The 18,389-nt window shown below is 41.4% G+C and overlaps 1 protein-coding gene across 1 annotated transcript; it reads right to left on the bottom strand.

The window, feature by feature from the left end:
* Positions 1 to 1,891: 1,891 nt before the first annotated feature.
* LOC117411011 (matrilin-3-like) lies at positions 1,892 to 15,434 on the bottom strand. Its single transcript, XM_059025965.1, has 5 exons — positions 15,214 to 15,434; positions 12,342 to 12,911; positions 10,428 to 10,550; positions 6,656 to 6,778; positions 1,892 to 2,064 (listed from the first exon to the last, which is right to left on the bottom strand). The coding sequence occupies exons 1-5, from the start codon at positions 15,374 to 15,376 to the stop codon at positions 1,892 to 1,894; spliced, it is 1,152 nt and encodes a 383-aa protein (XP_058881948.1). The 5' UTR covers positions 15,377 to 15,434.
* Between the last annotated feature and the right edge of the window lie 2,955 nt (positions 15,435 to 18,389).

Raw genomic sequence — 18,389 nt, 5'->3', positions numbered from 1 at the left:
GATTAGAATTTGCGGAATCTCCATGTTTAGTAACCTCTGTCTTATATTACTTAAGTATATTCCACCAATAAAATGCTCTCACTGAGAAAAAAAAAAAAAGTGTTCTTAACAGTAGTTATATATTTGCAGGAATTATATTTAAGATGCAGGGACTTCAGGAGACAATACCAAGAGTTGTCCAAGGATCTGTAGTATTTTGTACTTAATCATATCCTGATGTAACTATCACTACTTAATCATATCCTGATGTAACTTTCACTATTATCTGCTGTATTATTGAATTGTGGTTTGTCACACTTGAGAATTATTGTATTTCTTGTTCTTATTGTATGACTTATATTGTAACACGTGAATGTATTTGTATTTGCTTGCGATTGTAAGTCGCCCTGGATAAGGGCGTCTGCTAAGAAATAAATAATAATAATAATAAAGTTGTTAAACCTCTGAGAGGAGAGGGCAGGAGGGGCAACCGAAGGTGGTCAAGTAGTAAACTGGGTTTGTGGTGGGAGAGCATAGAATAGATGTTGTCAATTTTGTTCCAAAAGAAAGAGGAAAAATCATGAAATCATAAAGAGAACATATATTATTTTTATTTATTTATTTATTTTCTATTTGAACACACTTCAAAAGTATCAGCTGAAATGTAGTAGGCCTACTGTCCAGAGAACATGTTTTTAGGATGTGTTAACATGCTTGTGTGTTCAGTCTAAATTTCAACCTGTTTATGTGGTATATATTTTTTTTAAAGTTGAATGATTATTAAAATGTAAAGTCAGCTTTCAGTCTGATAACTAGGAGTATAGGGAGTAAAGAGAGAGAGCGCTAATGTTGCTGATAATCTTGAAATTTCACTGAAACAAGAAGCAGAAAAAAAACTTCAAATAACTGTTTATTGTCACATACATTTTTTACAGGTATTCAAAATATTATTTAAATGTATACTGCACATATCTGTCAACACTCTCATTTTACATTTAAATAAAAACTACTCAAAGCTTACAAATAAAATGCTTATCTTAGTGATACAAAAAACATTACAAATTCATTACTGGTGCCAAATCTAAGAGCAATCCCCAGACAGTGGATGGCCCCCTCCCCTTTTTTTAAAAACATCATTCAGGTGAGCTTTGCACAGATGTATGTACAATATATATGTAGACAGAATGTTACATAGTGTCATATGAATCTGACATAGAATAGCAATAGCCTTTATTAAGCTTTATTCCAATATGTTTAAACACCATGTGACTTATTTATATTGTTTTTGATTTCATATATCTAGTGCAATCAGAGGTATGCATTTCAATTGCAATTGTTGCAATTGTAATGTTTACTGTTACTGTGAAAAATAAAATGGCATGGGTGTATCTGGATGGTTATAAAATGGGTGCATCGCTAGCGACAGTTTCATGGAATACAACCACAAAAGTATGAGGCGACTAAACTTTGTGTGCAGACAGGAGGAGCTAGTGAGCTCAATGAAACTGAACTTCCCGCTGACGCCTGGGAAACAACTTGGCTCTTTCCACTCTAGAAGCGCCGCAGTCTGTGTTCGTATTGTTGCACCCTTTTTGTCATTTCTTCTAGTGAAAGGCTGTTAAGGAAAAATGTTATTCAAAATAGAAAAAACACACTTAATCGCATATATACACACAGCATTTAAAGACTATGTGCAAAATAAGACTAGCCAATACTACATCAGAAAAAAATACAAAGGAGTGGTTACCACACTGGTCCAACTTTCACTAAACATTGGAAGACATATAAACATCCAGGATTTCAACCATCAAACCTAGGACATCTGTAAACCATTGTGCAGCAAAAGTGGGTTGAAGTTCCCTCTAATCCAGATGGACCAACTAAATACAACTAAAAGGCTTTTCATAGTCTGCTATTGTCTGCTTACAGCGTTTCTAGCTGGACTCGTATTTATGAATACATAAAGATATATTGAAAGGATATGTCTGCTGGTCAGGGACTGTATGGCAGACTGAACTGTCTTCTGGAACTGCATGAGAGACTCGCACTTGCATGGGTCAACAGTCACGAGTGCAGTTACTTCCTCTGAAAAGGCAGAAACAGTTACTTCCTCTGAAAAGGCAGAAAATGCAATGAATGCCCTGGCAAGCCAATATAAGAACATAAGAACATAAGAAAGTTTACAAACGAGAGGAGGCCATTCGGCCCATCTTGCTCGTTTGGTTGTTAGTAGCTTATTGATCCCAGAATCTCATCAAGCAGCTTCTTCAAGGATCTCAAGGTGTCAGCTTCAACAACATTACTGGGGTTCCAGAACCTCACAATTCTCTGTGTAAAATAGTGCCTCCTATTTTCTGTTCTGAATGCCCCTTTATCTAATCTCTATATGTGACCCCTGGTCCTTGTTTCTTTTTTCAGGTCGAAAAAGTCCCTTGGGTCGACATTGTCAATACCTTTTAGAATTTTGAATGCTTGAATCAGATCGCCGCTTAGTCTTCTTTGTTCAAGACTGAATAGATTGAATTCTTTTAGCCTGTCTGCATAAGACATGCCTTTTTAACCCTCTCCAGTAACCATACCCTGCAGCAGGGAGTCTGGTGACGTTAACCTCGCAGACTATCGACGTTAAATTGCTACCCCCTTAAGTTCCCTCATCCCCGAGGGGACCAACAAAGTCCTGGACATGTCGGGGCAGTCTGTGCTGTCACAATGGTCTTTGGGGTGTGGTCCATCTGGGCCCTTCTGATGTATCAATTTGCTTGCTGTTCACACTTATCTGTGAGCAAAGGGACCAAGTTTGTTTGGATGTGAACTAAAGTTTGTTTTTTTAGTTTTTTGTTCATTTGTGTTAACAATGCAGTTTTCAAGTGAAATCGGTTCACAGTCTGCGAGTGCAAACCAAGAGAAAATGTAATTTTGCTGAGCATGCTTCGTCCTTCCATTGCCATCGGGGAATGATGCAAAGAAGATCCCAGAGACTGTTCAGTTTTATAATTCCACGAAGTTTGGAGTTGATATAGAGACCAGACATATGACAGCTGTAAGTTCCATCCTTTGAGCTTTTGAACACTTTTTCAAATGTGCATGATTATATTAGAAAACAAAAATAAAGTTACGGAATAACAGTGTAGCAAACCAGCTATTGCAAGACTGGAGACGGAAATTACTGTTGAATCACCGAATAAAAGACGGGTAAACAGAAAACACTTGTATAAGTCTAGTGTCCCTCACATGTACTAAGCATGTTGTGTCACAAACATAATCCTGAAGGAAAAATAAAAAATAACGTCAAATGCTATTTTTGACAGAGACCAACAAAGTCCAGAAAATGACCTGGGAGTCTGCGCCAGCTTTGGGGCCTTGGTAGTACAGGTGGCCCTGGGCTCCCAGCAGCCGTGTCTGGCAGACTGTCAGCCCTAGTAAAACTGGAACCACCTGGTAGGGGAGAAACAGGGATGAAAGGGGGAGTAAGTGGGGAAAGGTGATTGTCAGGCAAGGGGGAGACAGGAACTGCTGGGTCAGGTTCTGTCAGGTCCTGTCCTCTGTAAGGGGCCAGCCGGTCTTGGTGGAGGGCCATACGTCATCCTCTCCACCCTGATCTTCTCCAGGACCTGGCATGGCCCAAGCCAGCGGCCCCTCTTCTGCAGGGGACTGTAGACCCACACAGGCTCCCCATCCTCAAAATGTCTCCCCTGTGCCTGGGTGTCATAGTTCATGACGTTTACTTTTGCATGTAGCCATCAGTTGGTCCCTGGCAAAAGCGTCCTGTAGCTTCCTAGTTAACTCAGGACCTGGGGGCTCAACTGAAGCAGCCGGTGGCCGGCCAAACATCAATTCAGCTGGAGTCCGGAGCTCACGTCCCAACATGAGCAAAGCAAAGGTACAGGAGGTTGAATCTTGTACTGCTGTCCGGCAAGCCAGCAGAACCAGAGGCAGATGAGTGTCCCAGTTGCGCTAGCAACTGGCAGTGCTGATCATGAGTTGGACTGCAAGAGTATGGCTAAACCACTCCACGAGACCATCACTCTGGGAGTGGAGTGGTGCGGGTCTTGTGGATGTTCAACTCTGTGAACACCTGGGACTTGAAATTGCGACCTTAGTCACTGTGAATCTCCTGGGGGGCGCCAAACCAACTGAAAAACTCAAGGGGTTGACCACAGTCTCAGCTTCTTGGTCAGGCAGGAGGTACGCCACGGGCCACTTTTTGAAGTAGTCCATGGCAACTAGCATGAACTGCTTTCCTCTGTCCCACTGCAGGAATGATCCCCGGATATCGACCCTAACCCTCTCCATGGGCCCACCAACAGGAATCTGTGGGTCTCTTGCAGGTCCCCAGTAGAACACCTGCTGCAGCCGACGCAGGGTCTTGGTGACCCCAAAGTGCCCGGTTCCTAGAGACTCCATGGTATACCCTTCAGGTGCAGGCATCGCCTTAACCCTTTGCGGTCCTATGTCGGACCTGGTCTGACATCGTAATTTTCCCTTTCTGGTCCAATGTTGGACCCTGTCCGACATCATCAAAAAGACGCAAAAAACAGGTCTCTAGTCGTTTTTTCTCCGGAAAAAGCCGAGAAAACCATTCAATGGCCGAGTAAGACCGATAGGAGCCGAGAGAAGCCGAGAAAAAAAAGGGGGCGTATCTCATGAATACTGATAGACCCGACACCACATAGATAACACGGACATAAACAATCACAGACATTTGCAGAGCTTTTTTTAGATGTTATAGTAATAAAATAACGACTTCGATCGCATTATTGAGGAGTTTGGTGATAAAACAAGAGATCAGGAGATGATTTATCGGTATGTACTACTATTACGAGGTATGTAAAAAATATAGCGAACAAGGGGTGGGGCGGAGCTGGAGATGCAGTACTGAGTGTCCTGTTGATATGCATTGCCTTTTAAACCTGTTTTACTGTGAAAAAAAATACTTTTAAACAGTGCGTCTAAAATAAACTGCGCGTGTGAAAATAAATTGGACCTGACGCGCTGAATAAATGGACCGCAAAGGGTTAATCGTAGCTTCAGGCCCACGGAGTCGCACAAATTGCTGAACCATCTCACCAGTGCTTTGCTTAGGGTCTGGTAGCTTCCCAGGCAGTCGGGGAGAGGCTCAGGCGGACAAGCTGTGCCTCGCCCCTCAGCGCAGCTGTCAGTCGGCTGGCCTTCTCACTGTCGGTCCAGCAATGCAGCTATGCCAATATTGTAAGCTGCATGGCAAAGACCTCCCAGCTGCCTGTCCCATCAAATCCCAGAATCTTCACATCGCTGTGTCGTATCATCATTCCAGTCTTCCTCACAGCCTCTTCATCTCTGCCTAGCTCTTCTACCCTCCTGCAATCTGCGCGCGGCCCATTTCGGGGCTTAACTAGCTGTCTCATCTGGTCTTGCGAAACACTGGCTCTCCTCCCCCTTGTACCGTCTTGAGCCCCGGCTCTTACACATCACTTGGTTGCCATTTCCAGCTCAGTGACAAGTTGTTCCAGTCTCTGCCGCAGACAGTCTACACTTAGCGACTGCGAAATGCCCCCTTCTGACTTCACTCTCACAGGTGTGCACTCCATAATCCCACTTCTGAGGACCAGTGTAATGTTTTGTGAGAATGAAGACAGACGGAGACAGAGATTACAGTTCTCGAATTCACAGTTTATTATTTACATGTATTAATTTAGTCACTGTCAGCCGTGACCCACGCCTCCAAAACAATAAACCTTGTTGGTTAATGATGCCCCCTCTTTAAAGTGTACTACTGGATTGAACAAACTATTTTGGCTCCTCTCTTTCTCTAATAAACCAAACCCTTCTACATTTTTTTACCATTGCCAGCTCGAGCTCTCTTCTTTGAATCTGGAGTATTCGTCTGCCCCTTGCTGTTCAACACTCTCCATGTCTAACAATTTTGCTGACCGCTTCTGCCCGGGACAACAAATTAAGGATGAAACTGTGACAATCCCAGTTTTCATGGGATGTCTTGTAACCCTAATGTAGTTCCCAAAGACATTTTTGTTTTCTTGCTCTGCTTATTTCTGACTCAGGTTACCTTATATAGTTTGTTCCCTTTGTGCAAAAGGACCGAGTCCTGCAGTTGTTCACATTGACGTAGCAAGCGAGCCACTCGGTGCGTTTCCCAAACGGACCGTGACCACCTCAAGGTTGACTCGGTATGGTTAGTTTCCCAAGTGAACATTGTTGTTCACACTTCACTCGAAATGTACTGAACCATACCAAGTGCAGACCAAACCCTCTAAACGGACCCAGTGTGAACACTAAGATTATCCTTTACAGAACCAAACAAACCAAAACATGTTGGAGCAATGGGTAATCAATAGTGTGGCAGTTTCCGTGGGACATGTTCAAACATGTCTTTGCAACCAGGATTCACAATCTAAATTCACACAAGGACAAATGCATTAGTATGAATGGGGCATTATGTAGAACACATCTATGCATATCTATATTGTTGTTAAGGCTGCTATCATTCTAAATAAAACTAATTTTCCTCACAAAAAAAAAAAAATATACTGAACCCAGGATTACACTCTACAGATTATTATATAAAGTGACAGGATAAACTTTTTTTACATCACTTGTGAATGTTTATTCAATCTCCCTCCACCCCCCTCCCCCACCCCCCCTTGTCATAGCAACCCTGTCAGCTGTGGAGTTGTCTTACTTAAGCACGTTTTCTTGTCTTCATTCAAGATATACCCATCTTGACACTTGCAGTAATAGGAATCTGTGGTGCTCACGCAAATATGTTCACATCCATGGGCTTCGAGGGAGCAGATATCCAGACCTGTAACAAGCATGTTTAGAGAATTGCTTTTGCAGATTTGTTAAATTAATCAACTATAAAAGTAGCATATTAGTGAAATTCTAAATACATCAGTTATACATCTTTACAGCTTCATGAGATATTTTACTCACCTATAACTGTGGTACCGAGACTCTTGGTTACTCAGTTCTATGTAAATGTTATTTTATTTGTGTTGACTAAATAGCAAGCTTTATTGGATTTAAGTGTTCCAATATTAAACTCTATTGACTTGCTTGCTAGTCAGTATATCACTTGTTTCCAAGTGAGCTTGCCCAAAAAGCACCCACATTTAGATTCAGCGATACAACACAAATGCATTTACTTTTTATTGCAATTACATCAGTTGCTTTTTGAATGAAGACATACAGTGTATTTGGCTCACCTACAATTTCACATTACACCATTCAATGCTGTGAAGCTCCTGGGGGACCACAAACCGGCTGAAAACCCCCTCTAACAAGGCATTAACCACAGTCTCAGCTTCTTGGTTGGGCAGGGGGTATGCCTCTAGCCACTTTGTGAAGTACTCCATGGCTACTAGCACGAATCGGTTTCCTCTGTCCCACCGCGGGAATGGCCCCAGGATATCAACCCGACCCTCTCCATCGGCCCGTCAACAGGAAACTGCTGGAGGGGGGTTTGTGACCGGTCTGTGGGTCCCTTGCAGGCCCCCAGTAGAGCATCTGCCACAGATGACGCAGGGTCTTGGTACCTGGAGCTTCATGGTACGCCCTCAGCACTGCTTCCTTCAGAGCTCGGGGGACCACCATCTGCCACCTTGCTTCGCTCAGTCCCTCCCACTGGGACCACAGGGCTCATGTGGCTGTGGAATGAGGCGCCACTTCCTCCCAGGGGGGTCTTTCTTGGTCCTCCAGCCACTGGAGGAGGGCTAGAGGTCTGGATCCTGGTCCTGTTTGTGCCGCCACCCTGCAGAATCAATGGTTGTCAGCTCCCTGCAGGTGACTACCCCGGCCCTGCTCACCTCTGCTGTGGGGCCCACTCCTCATCCTGGCCCATCAACTCCTCCACTCGAGCCTCCCTCCTGGGGAAGCGACTACAGCCGTCTGTACAGCGAAGCCAGCGGGACAGGATGTCAGCATTGGCATGGCGAGCCCCAGCCCGGTCATGGATGGTGAAGGTGAAGGGCTGAAATTGCTCAATCCAGCAGACGACCTGTCCCTCTGGTTCTATGATGGTCAGGAGCCACTGGAGGGCCACATAGTCCATCCTCATGGTGAAAAGGAACCCGCAGAGGTAGTGGCGGAAGTGACGGACCACTGCGACCACCGCCAGTAGCTCCTGTCCTGCTGAAATAGGTGACCACCTTCTCCCCTTCAGGCCTGGGCTGGGACAGTACAGATACGATCCCCTCATTGCTGTCGTCGGTGTCTAGGAGGAACGGCAGGCTGGGGTTGGGTGAAGAGAGCACTGGTGACTGAGTCATTGCCTCCCAGAGGGCGTCAAATGCAGCCTGTTGCTCCTCCGTCCAAGTGCTGGAGCTGTTGTAGCGGAGCAGCAATGCTGGCGAACCCCTGGATTTTGCATTGGTAACAGGAGGCGAGGCCCAGGATCCTCCCGCAGCTGTCTCTGGTCAGTGGGCGTGGGCCATTCCCAGACTGCAGTCACCTTATCGGGTTCCGTGCTGATCCCCTCTTCTCTGACTCGGTGGTCCAGAAAGGTGACTTCTCGCTGAATGAACCAGCACTTTTGGGGTGGAGCTTCAGCCCAGCAGCAGCCACGCTGTCCATCACTCTCCTGAGTGCATCCACAGTGCATGGCAAAGACCTCCCAGCTGCCTGTCCCATCAAACCCCAGAATCTTCACATCACTGGGCCGTGTCATCATTCCAGTCCTCTTCACAACCTCTTCACCTCCACCTAGCTTTTCTACCCTCCAGCAATCGGAGCGGGGCCCATCTCGGGGATTAACTAGCTGTTTAGATGTTGCACTGCAGTCAAGCTGCTCATAAAAATCTTCAAAATGAGGCTCACCGGGTTGTTTTGATGTTGGCATATGGGTGCCGCCATTATCGTTTACATTTCCAGACCTTTCCGCGCCTTGCACTGACGTCACAGCAGCGGTCGCCCCTCCCTGTTGTGCTGTTGTCACCTTCTCTGGTCTCATCTGGTCTTGCGAAGCACTGGCTCTCCTCCCCCTTGTACCGTCCTCGGCCCTGGCTCTTACACATCACTTGGTTGCCGTTTCCAGCTCAGCGACAAGTTGTTCCAGTCTCTGCTGTAGACAGTCTACACTTAGCAGTGGCAAAATTTCCCCTTCTGCCTTCACTCTCACAGGTGTGCGCTCCATAATCCCACTTTTGAACATTATATAGTCGTTGGCAGCTGTGACCCACGCCTCCAAAACAATAAACCTCACTGGTTAATGACATCCCCTCTTTTAAGCGTACTACTGGATTGAACAAACTATTTTGGCTCCTCTCTCTCTAATGAACCAAACCCTTCTACGGTTTTTACCAGCCCACGTCCGTCCAGCTCCGTACGGTTACGGGGGAACTGCCGCCCATGAAGGGGAGGGGAACCATGGCAAATCTGGTGGCGGGTAGCAGCTGTCCAGGACACCTGCACTCTTGGCCTGGACTTTCTGTGCTACACAGGTGGTCAGCTGGACCTCCATACCAGTTGCCAGCTCAAGCTCTTTTCTTTGAATCTGGAGTGTTCATCTGCCCCGTGCTGTTCAACACTCTCTCCACGTCCGAACAGCAAAATAAGACTGTGGGGTCATTATAATATGGTATACACATAGAATGATTTAAACAAATAACCCATGTAATTGTTTATTTTATTTTTGAATGACGCTAACACAACCTTACTCTGCTGGAAAACAAAACAAATTAAGGCTGAAACTGTGACAATTCACGGGATGTCTTGTAACCCTAATGTAGTTCCCAAAGACATTTTTTTGCTCTACTTGTTTCCGAGTCAGGTTACCTTGTATAGTTTGTTTCCTTTGTGCAAAAGGACCGAGTCCTGCAGTTGTTCACATTGACTTTTAGAAACGAGCCACTCGGTGCGTTTGCCAAACGGACCGTGACCACCTCAAGGTTGACTCGGTATGGTTAGTTTCCCAAGTGAACTTTGTTGTTTACACTTCACTCGAAATGTACTGAACCATACCAAATGCACACCAAACCCTCTAAACGGACCCAGTGTGAACACAAAGATTATCCTTTACAGAACCAAACAAACCAAAACATGTTGGACCAATGGTTAATCAATAGTGTGACAGTTTCTGTGGGACATGTTCAAACATGTCTTTACAACCAGGATTCATAATCTAAAGTCACACAAGGACAAATGCATTAGTGCGAATGGGGCATTATGTAGAACATATCTATGCATATCTATATTGTTGTTATGGCTGCTATCATTCTAAATAAAACTAAATCAACTAATTTTCGTCGCAAAAAATTAATAAATAATAATAATTATACTGCACCCAGGAGTACCACTCTACAGATTATTATATAAAGTGACAGGATAAACTTTTTTAAATCATCACTTGTGAATGTTCATTCATCCCCCCCCCTTTGTCATAGCAACCCTGTCATAGTAACCCCCCCGCCACACACTTTTTCATAGCAACCCTGTCAGCTATGGAGTTGTCTTACTTGAGCACGTCTTCTTGTCTTGATTCAAGATATACCCATCCTGACACTTGCAGTAATAGGAATCTGTGGTGCTCACGCAAATATGTTCACATCCGTGGGTTTCGAGGGAGCAGATATCCAGACCTGTAACAAGCATGTTTAGAGAATTGCTTTTGCAGATTTGTTAAATTAATCAACTGTAAAAGTAGCATATTAGTGAAATTCTAAATACATCAGTTATACATCTTTACAGGTTCATGAGATATTTTACTCACCAAAACTGTGGTACCGAGACTCTTGGTTACTCAGTTCTATGTAAATGTTATTTTATTTGTGTTGACTAAATAGCAAGCTTTATTGGATGTAAGTGTTCCAATATTAAACTCTATTGACTTGCTTGCTAGTCAGTATATCACTTGTTTCCAAGTGAGCTTGCCCAAAAAGCACCCACATTTAGATTCAGCGATACAACACAAATGCATTTACTTTTTATTGCAATTACATCAATTGCTTTTTGAATGAAGACATACAGTGTATTTGGCTCACCTACAATTTCACATTACACCATTCAATGCTGCACATTCATTTAAGCTTCCTTGTAGAACTGGCAAGCATACATGCAAGATAAATTAATGGATTTGTAGTTGCATTTAAAGCACACTATTCAGCAGAATACCAATTGCTAGACTCTTAATAAATGTCCAACTATTTATAGTTATGATTTTCCAAAATACAGAAATACATTTGTTTCCCTTGAATTATGATTTAAACTTATTTAAAGGCAATGCTATTGGCTAAGAACATGTTTTACTTTATATCTATATTTTACATCATGTTTTTCAATACATTCTGACATAACTCAATGTGATTAAACAGGAGTTTCAAAGGCTTCTGGGCTCCCAACATGCTTTGCAAAGAATGCATAATTCAGTACTTGTGTTGTTTCACTGTTCAACAGTAACTTTCCAACTATCAAGACAAACAATGAATACATATGGTAATACTAAAAATAACTACTACAATTATTTGACAAATGTTTCAACTATATGTTTCAAAGGTTTACATAGTTTCTTTTAGTATTACTCTACAGTAAATATTGTCTTTGAGAGCTTTATATTTTTTTTGTAATAATGGATCCAGCAAACAGTAAACTATAGATAAATTAGAAAGTTCTTCCCCATAGGATGTTACTAGAAAATGCTGCTAATATTAAAAGACATAGATTTTAGAGAATCTATGCACTGCATTTAACGTAAGATTTACAAAATCTGTTTAATAGCAAGGATATCCATAAATATAATATTTCCTGGTCAAGTCTACTTGATTTAGGGGTTAACTTGATGAATTTGCACCTAGCCATGATAAGGCACCCCTTAATTTTATTATAGAATTTTACAGCCCTGAGGAATTATCATACATAGGCTGTTGATAGAATCCAGCATAATTTCCCAGAACCGTAAAATTCTCCCAAAATCCAGCTCAGTCTCATCCTGGCAGAGTATAGGTTGATTAAATCGACCCTATAGTTTTATCATTATTATTATTATTATTTGTTTATTTAGCAGACGCCTTTATCCAAGGCGACTTACAGAGACTAGGGTGTGTGAACTATGCATCAGCTGCAGAGCCACTTACAATTACGTCTCACCCGAAAGACGGAGCACAAGGAGGTTAAGTGACTTGCTCAGGGTCACACAATGAGTCAGTGGCTGAGGTGGGATTTGAACCGGGAACCTCCAGGTTACAAGCCCTTTTTTTTAACCACTGGACCACACAGCCTCCCATCATTAAAAGATTATACTAGCATACTAATATCAATGAACTCTACTGGATACCTATGACTGGTATACTGTAGCTGATCACATGAAAAAGAACAGTCAACAGAGAGCAGCAGCACCACAGTATTTCAGTGTCATCTTTCTGCAAGCATCTTACCACATAGTGTCTCCCTAAACTGGGAGGTGAACTTCTCTATCAGGCCATAGGTCTCCACATAGAAGACGTGCTCATCCAGAGGTGTGCTGGCCATCAGCCTCAGGGACTGCATATCGGCCCGGTCCACACCAATGGCATAGATCTCTATTCCAGAGGCCCTCGCCTGGGCTGACACCGCCTGGACTTTGTCCTGCGGCCGCCCATCTGTCACAATGACGGCCACCTTGGAGATGTTCTGGGACGCCGGCCGTGCTCCAGCCTTCTCTGTGTAAGCCTCGTTCATGGCAGTCCAAATGGCCAAGCCGCTCATGGTGCCCGTGGAAAGGGGCTTGATCCGGGACACAGCCTGCTTCATGTCTACTTTGTTAAAGTAGGTCTTGAGGTGAAACTCAATGTTGACTGTGCTGGCATAGTTTATGACTGCCACTCTTGTGGCATCCTGGCCAATGTCCAAGGTATCGATCATGTCTGAAATGAAGATCTTGACTTTCTCAAACTCCCCTGGACGCACACTACGGGAGCTGTCGATTATTAAGACCAGGTCCAAGGGGCGGCTCTTGCACTGTATCCCTGATAATGGTGCAAAGTAAAGAAAATAATATTAGCAGATATGAGGCAGCTTTGAATGCTTATTTTGCAGCATTGGAAGCTGCTGCTTTCAACTTCCTATTTACAGTCTAGGTAGATTTTTTTAATGCGCAGAAAATCCAATTGTTCGACTTAACAAAGGTACTTTTTTTGAAAATAAGCCCTGTCTATCATTATTTGTAGTAAGCCCCAATTGTATTTTGTCTTTTTATTTCACACTATGTTACAATAGCTGTGCTGCTTCTTAACGAAGATGCATTGCAACAGAAAGTAAACTTTTGCTTAGGAAGGGTTCTAGCTGTATCTGTATTGATGGCATTGTTGTTGCTTTGGGTACTGAGCGACTGCTCTGGTCAGATGATGGGTCTGGGGTGCCAGACTGGTGGAGAAATCTTCTGTGGCTGCTGACAGTGATGACCATGAAACCTGTTATTATTGCCATGAACTTGGGCCATCAAGGGGGAGAAGCAGTATTGGTTAATAGGCTGACCTTGTGAATGTGAATAATTGTATGCCACTGATGAGGTCAACTTTAAAATGCAGTAATGTATTGTACAACTTTTTTTCACTTACTTTCAGCGATTTAGTATGTAATGCATAGCTAATGTAAACATTACAATTCATACCAGGTTCTAACTTTCTTCCCCTTTTAAGCTACTTATATTTGACTGAAAGGAAAACTATTGGTTGTACTTGCTATTTTTTTTAAACTCATCCCCCTCCTCTATAATCTGTAGCTCCACTGAGCTGTCTCATTATTCCTTTCCATTTTGCTTTTCATACCAAAATTGTATGTTGAGCAGAAGCAGAAGTGACCTGGATATTTATGTTTGATTTATTGCAGTTTTACAAAATAAAATGCAGCTTTAAACCAACTAAGTTACTGATAATGAAGGTCTTAAGGCAGATACGTGACAGTCTAGATAAAAGATCCACTGAAGATCAGCTGGTACTTTAAATGTATAAAGCAGGGAAGCATATGTAACAAAGTAGCACAATATTTTCACCATCAAATCGACAAAGGGAAGCAGTGGCAATAGTACAAATGGTAGAGGTAGCAAAACCAGTTTAAAAAGGTTTTATTCTTGTTGATTTTAACATTTCCCTTCCAATTGAAATAGGATTTCAAACGACCACATGCTATGCGTAGTGCTTTGTATATAGGGAGACCTGGGGTGGTTGTAGGGTACATTGGAATACAACTGCTTTTTGTTCTGTAAATTGTCAGCACTAAAAATTCAAGTTCAGCATATAACAATCATGAGTTACAAATAAGTTATTTTCTGCAAATTATCCTAAGCTCACCTAATTTTGTTGATGAAACAGTTATATATTTTTAAATAATCAAACACCTAAAAGGTTTATTGTACCACCAGCCCAGTTTAACTAGTTTAATTGATGATTTGTTCAATTTGTTTAATTGACATGTGCAATACATCCACTTAAAGCAATACTTTCCATAACCATGGTTAATAAGGAAGTGCTTCATCATTTGTTTGAAAGGGACGCTTTTGCCAGAAATTAAAAAAAATATATATTGTTTATAGAATAGTGCATTAGTTTTCTTTTAATTTATTTATGCATTATCAGTATTATTATTATTAATATTGTTATTTCTGTTATGTGCACAAAAAAGAAGAAACCTGGTTTAGCATCATTTGCTTTGGCTTATATACTTTTGTTTGGTATAATTTAAGGGGGAAAAGCAGCACTTGTTTCTAAAAAAAATTCAAATAACAAAACAGATTATTGTGATTAATGTTCACAGTAGCAGAAATATATTTATTCCATAACAGTATGCACACTTTGTAGTTATTATAAGTAAGTTTTAATAAAATGTGCATCCGGTATCCAATTCTTACATTAAGACACAGAGGTGAATATATTATTTTAGCACAATAAGAAAAACAGATTCATAAGTTACCTGGTAAACCACTTTGTAAATGTACACTATATGTACACTATAGTAGCATTTTCTAGAACCAGGCATTTAAAAAGAAAACCCAAATATATATTGAAATGCCATCCTATATTACAAATAAAAACTTATAAACATGGTATCTAGGTATCTATCTATCTATCTATCTATCTATCTATCTATCTATCTATCTATCTATCTATCTATCTATCTATCTATCTATCTATCTATCTATATATATACCTGTACAGAATTCTACCGAATACCATTATAGCTTAAATTATAAACCTATATAAACAAATTTAAAATGTAAAGTTGCATGAGTATTTAGTGTAGACACTTTGTGTAATAATGAAATAATTTTACCTGTTGCACTAATGGCACTCTGGGCTGCTTGGACAGGTCTGATGTATGGGATAGCTGGGGAAATCCTCTGTGGCTCATAGCCGTAAAACCTGAAATTAGTTCCATGAACTTGAACCACCAAGAGGGAGAGGCAGTAGAGGAAACTGACGAATAAAGACTTCATTGTTGAAATGCTATTTTTCACTCCTTGCTATGTCTTCTTAACAGAGGTGTAAAAGACTTCAGACTGAGCACCAGCATTATTAGCCCACCAGCTTGGGCAAATTTAAAGACCCGAATACGAGACACGTGTAAGATCCTTAACCAATCCCGAACCAGAAGGAATGGTAAATGATTCTGAAAAAATAATATATATATTTTTTATATTTATATTTGTACTTTTCTAAGGCCACTCCCCTTTAAACCTTTATATTGATGTCTATTATATATATTATGATTAGAAAGTAAGTTTACCACATCAGTGATATGGTGCGTTGATGTAGTAAACTTACTGTCTAATCACCCTGTGTGTGATTATACTGTATATATACAGTGCCTATAGAAAGTCTACACCCCCTTGAACTTTTTTCACGTTGTTGTGTCAGTGCCCCAGAGTTTCATGCATTTAAATGAGGATTTTTTTTCCACTTATCTACACACCATACTCCACACTGCAGTGGGGTGCCGTCAGGACCTTCAAGGTATTCTCTGCTGACCAGACAGTGCCAAGTAAACCGTCAGTCAAATGACAGTACGTTGCCTCACTCACTTGCGTACATTGTGCTTGCTTATGCTATGAAACATACTACTCTAATTATTATTTGTTCATTTGTCTGACGCCTTTATCCAAGATAACTTACAGGTTTACTAGAGGTTTTTTAACAGTCTAGGGGTTACCTGAAGGGGATGTGATCAGCCAGTAACAGATCTGCATTTCCCCCGCATAAGTCTAAAACAACGATCGGACACTAGAAAAAAAACAGTTGAGGGTATTCTCTGATTCAGTTGAAGGTCTTGAGTGAGTTTAACCAATAGGCGAGTCGAAGAATGTCCTTTTTTTTTTTAGACAGGTGACCAATCAGGAGTGAGCAGAGGCGGGCCATAAATCTCCCAGGGTATTCTCTGCCTCACTTGAAGGCCCTGCTTTAGCAACCAATGGGAAAATCAAAGCTCTGACAGCTGACCAATCATTAGTGAGCAACCCCAAAACATGAATATTCCTTCGTTAGAACTGCAGTTAGGAGGATAGCTGGATTTCGCATGATATTACTTATAAATATACATAGATAAATAAAAATACCTTTACAACATCTAATTATTTCAAATTTTATTTTACATTAAAATAAAAAAATATGTGTGAAAACGGAGATATACAGATATACACCACAGTTCCCCGAGGAGGGGGGGAGGGCGGTTTGTAAAGACTCTGCTACCGCAGTCCACGGCATGCCACTGCCACGCTGTTAAGGGGAAAAAGTTTTTATTGAGAAAAAAATTATATATTAAAAATACAAAACTGAAAGATCATAATTGGATAAGTCTCCACCCCCCTGAGTTAATACTTGGTAGAAGCACCTTTGACAGCAATTACAGCTGTGAGATTGTTGGGATAGGTCTCCACCAACTTTTCAAAAGTTCAATTTTAGTTTTGTCACACAAAACCTTTTGCCACATGGCTACAGAATCTCCTGAGTGTTTTTTTGTGTACTTCAAACAGGATTCAATGTGGGCTTTCTTGAGTAATGGCTTCCTTCTTGCCACCCTACCATACAGGCCAGATTTGGGGAGTGCTTGGGATATTGTTGTCACATGCACACTTTGCCCAGTCTTGGCCATAAAAGCCTGTAGCTCTTGCAAAGTTCCCATTGGCCTCTTGGCAGCCTCTCTGATCAATCTCCTTCTTGCTAGGTCATCCAGTTTGGAGGGACGGCCTGATCTAGGCAGGGTCTTGGTGGTGCCATACACCTTCCACTTCTTATCATCTTGACCATGCTTCAAGGGATATTCAAGGCCTTTGCTATTTTTTTGATACCCATCCCGATCTGTGCCTTTCAACAACTTTGTCCCGGAATTCTTTTGAAAGCACCTTGATGCCTATGGTTGAGTCTTTGCTTTGAAATGCACTACCCAGCAGAGGGAACCTACAGGAACTGCTGAATTTATCCTGAAATCATGTGAATCACTACAATTTAACACAGCTGGAGGCCACTTAACTTGCTATGTGATTTTTAAGGCAATTGGTTACACCTGAGCTAATTTAGGCATGGACACTTATCCAACCAAGCTATTTCAGTTTTTATTTTTAATTAATTTTCTACATATTTCTAGATTTTTTTTCACTTGGAAGTCGTGGGGTAGGGTGTGTAGATAAAAAAAAAAAACCACAACACTCTTTTAATGCATTTTAATACCAGGCTATAAGGCAACAAAAGGTGACAATTTTGAAAGGGGGTGTAGACTTTCTATAGGCACCTTATACATACATACATACATACATACATACACACACACACACACTGTATAAGCACAAGAAAAGGCAGTTTGGCTAAATCATTAAAAAACAACTAATGGCAATTTCATCAGTTATGCCCAGCTGCGACACTAAGACACCTTATTGATGTTACAAGTCCTTATTGAGTTTACAGTTTATTCTGTTTAGTTGCAGACACAAACTTCTTACTTGGCCTTAAAGAATTTAAACTTGAATGTTTTTTTTCTATGGTCATACAATGACTTAATTTGGCAGTATTGAGTATATGAATGTTCATTACATTTTCTGAAGCTACCCCCCCCACCTCTACAGTTACATTTGCAGACTAACTCAGTGTATTGAATTTCTTAATCATTATTTATTGTCAGCAAAACAGCCAAAGTAAACAAAATCGTGCTGGTTGACAAATACCTCCATAAGAAATATAGTAATTCAAACACATTTAAAATTCTGCGAAGCAGCATCTCAATTCTGTTGCCGATACCAGGCTGATGGATAAACAGTGCCACCTAGTGGGTATCTTTCATTGTAATGTAGGTAGTTACAAGGGAGTTGTGTGTTGGTTACCATAGTATTTGACATGAACTGGTAATTCATATAAGTTTGTTAATTTATTTAATAGCTGACACAAACTGTGTAGCAGGTAAACGGGTACCTGTTTAATTAACTTTTCTTTGGAAACCAATAAAAGCAAAAAATACTAAAA

The sequence above is a fragment of the Acipenser ruthenus genome, chromosome 6 (assembly GCF_902713425.1).
Source record: "Acipenser ruthenus chromosome 6, fAciRut3.2 maternal haplotype, whole genome shotgun sequence".
Lineage (NCBI taxonomy): Eukaryota > Metazoa > Chordata > Actinopteri > Acipenseriformes > Acipenseridae > Acipenser > Acipenser ruthenus.
This window is presented reverse-complemented; position numbering and strand designations above follow the sequence as displayed.

Bases quoted from the DNA above. Each gene is read 5' to 3' on its own strand.
- LOC117411011 (XM_059025965.1), bottom strand. From the start codon at position 15,376: ATGAAGTCTTTATTCGTCAGTTTCCTCTACTGCCTCTCCCTCTTGGTG. The intron at 12,912-15,213 runs GTAAAATTATTT...CACCATTATCAG, and splicing joins GAGTGCCATTAGTGCAACAG to GGATACAGTGCAAGAGCCGC. The intron at 2,065-6,655 runs GTAAGACAACTC...CTGCCTTTTCAG, and splicing joins AGACAAGAAAACGTGCTTAA to AGGAAGTAACTGCACTCGTG.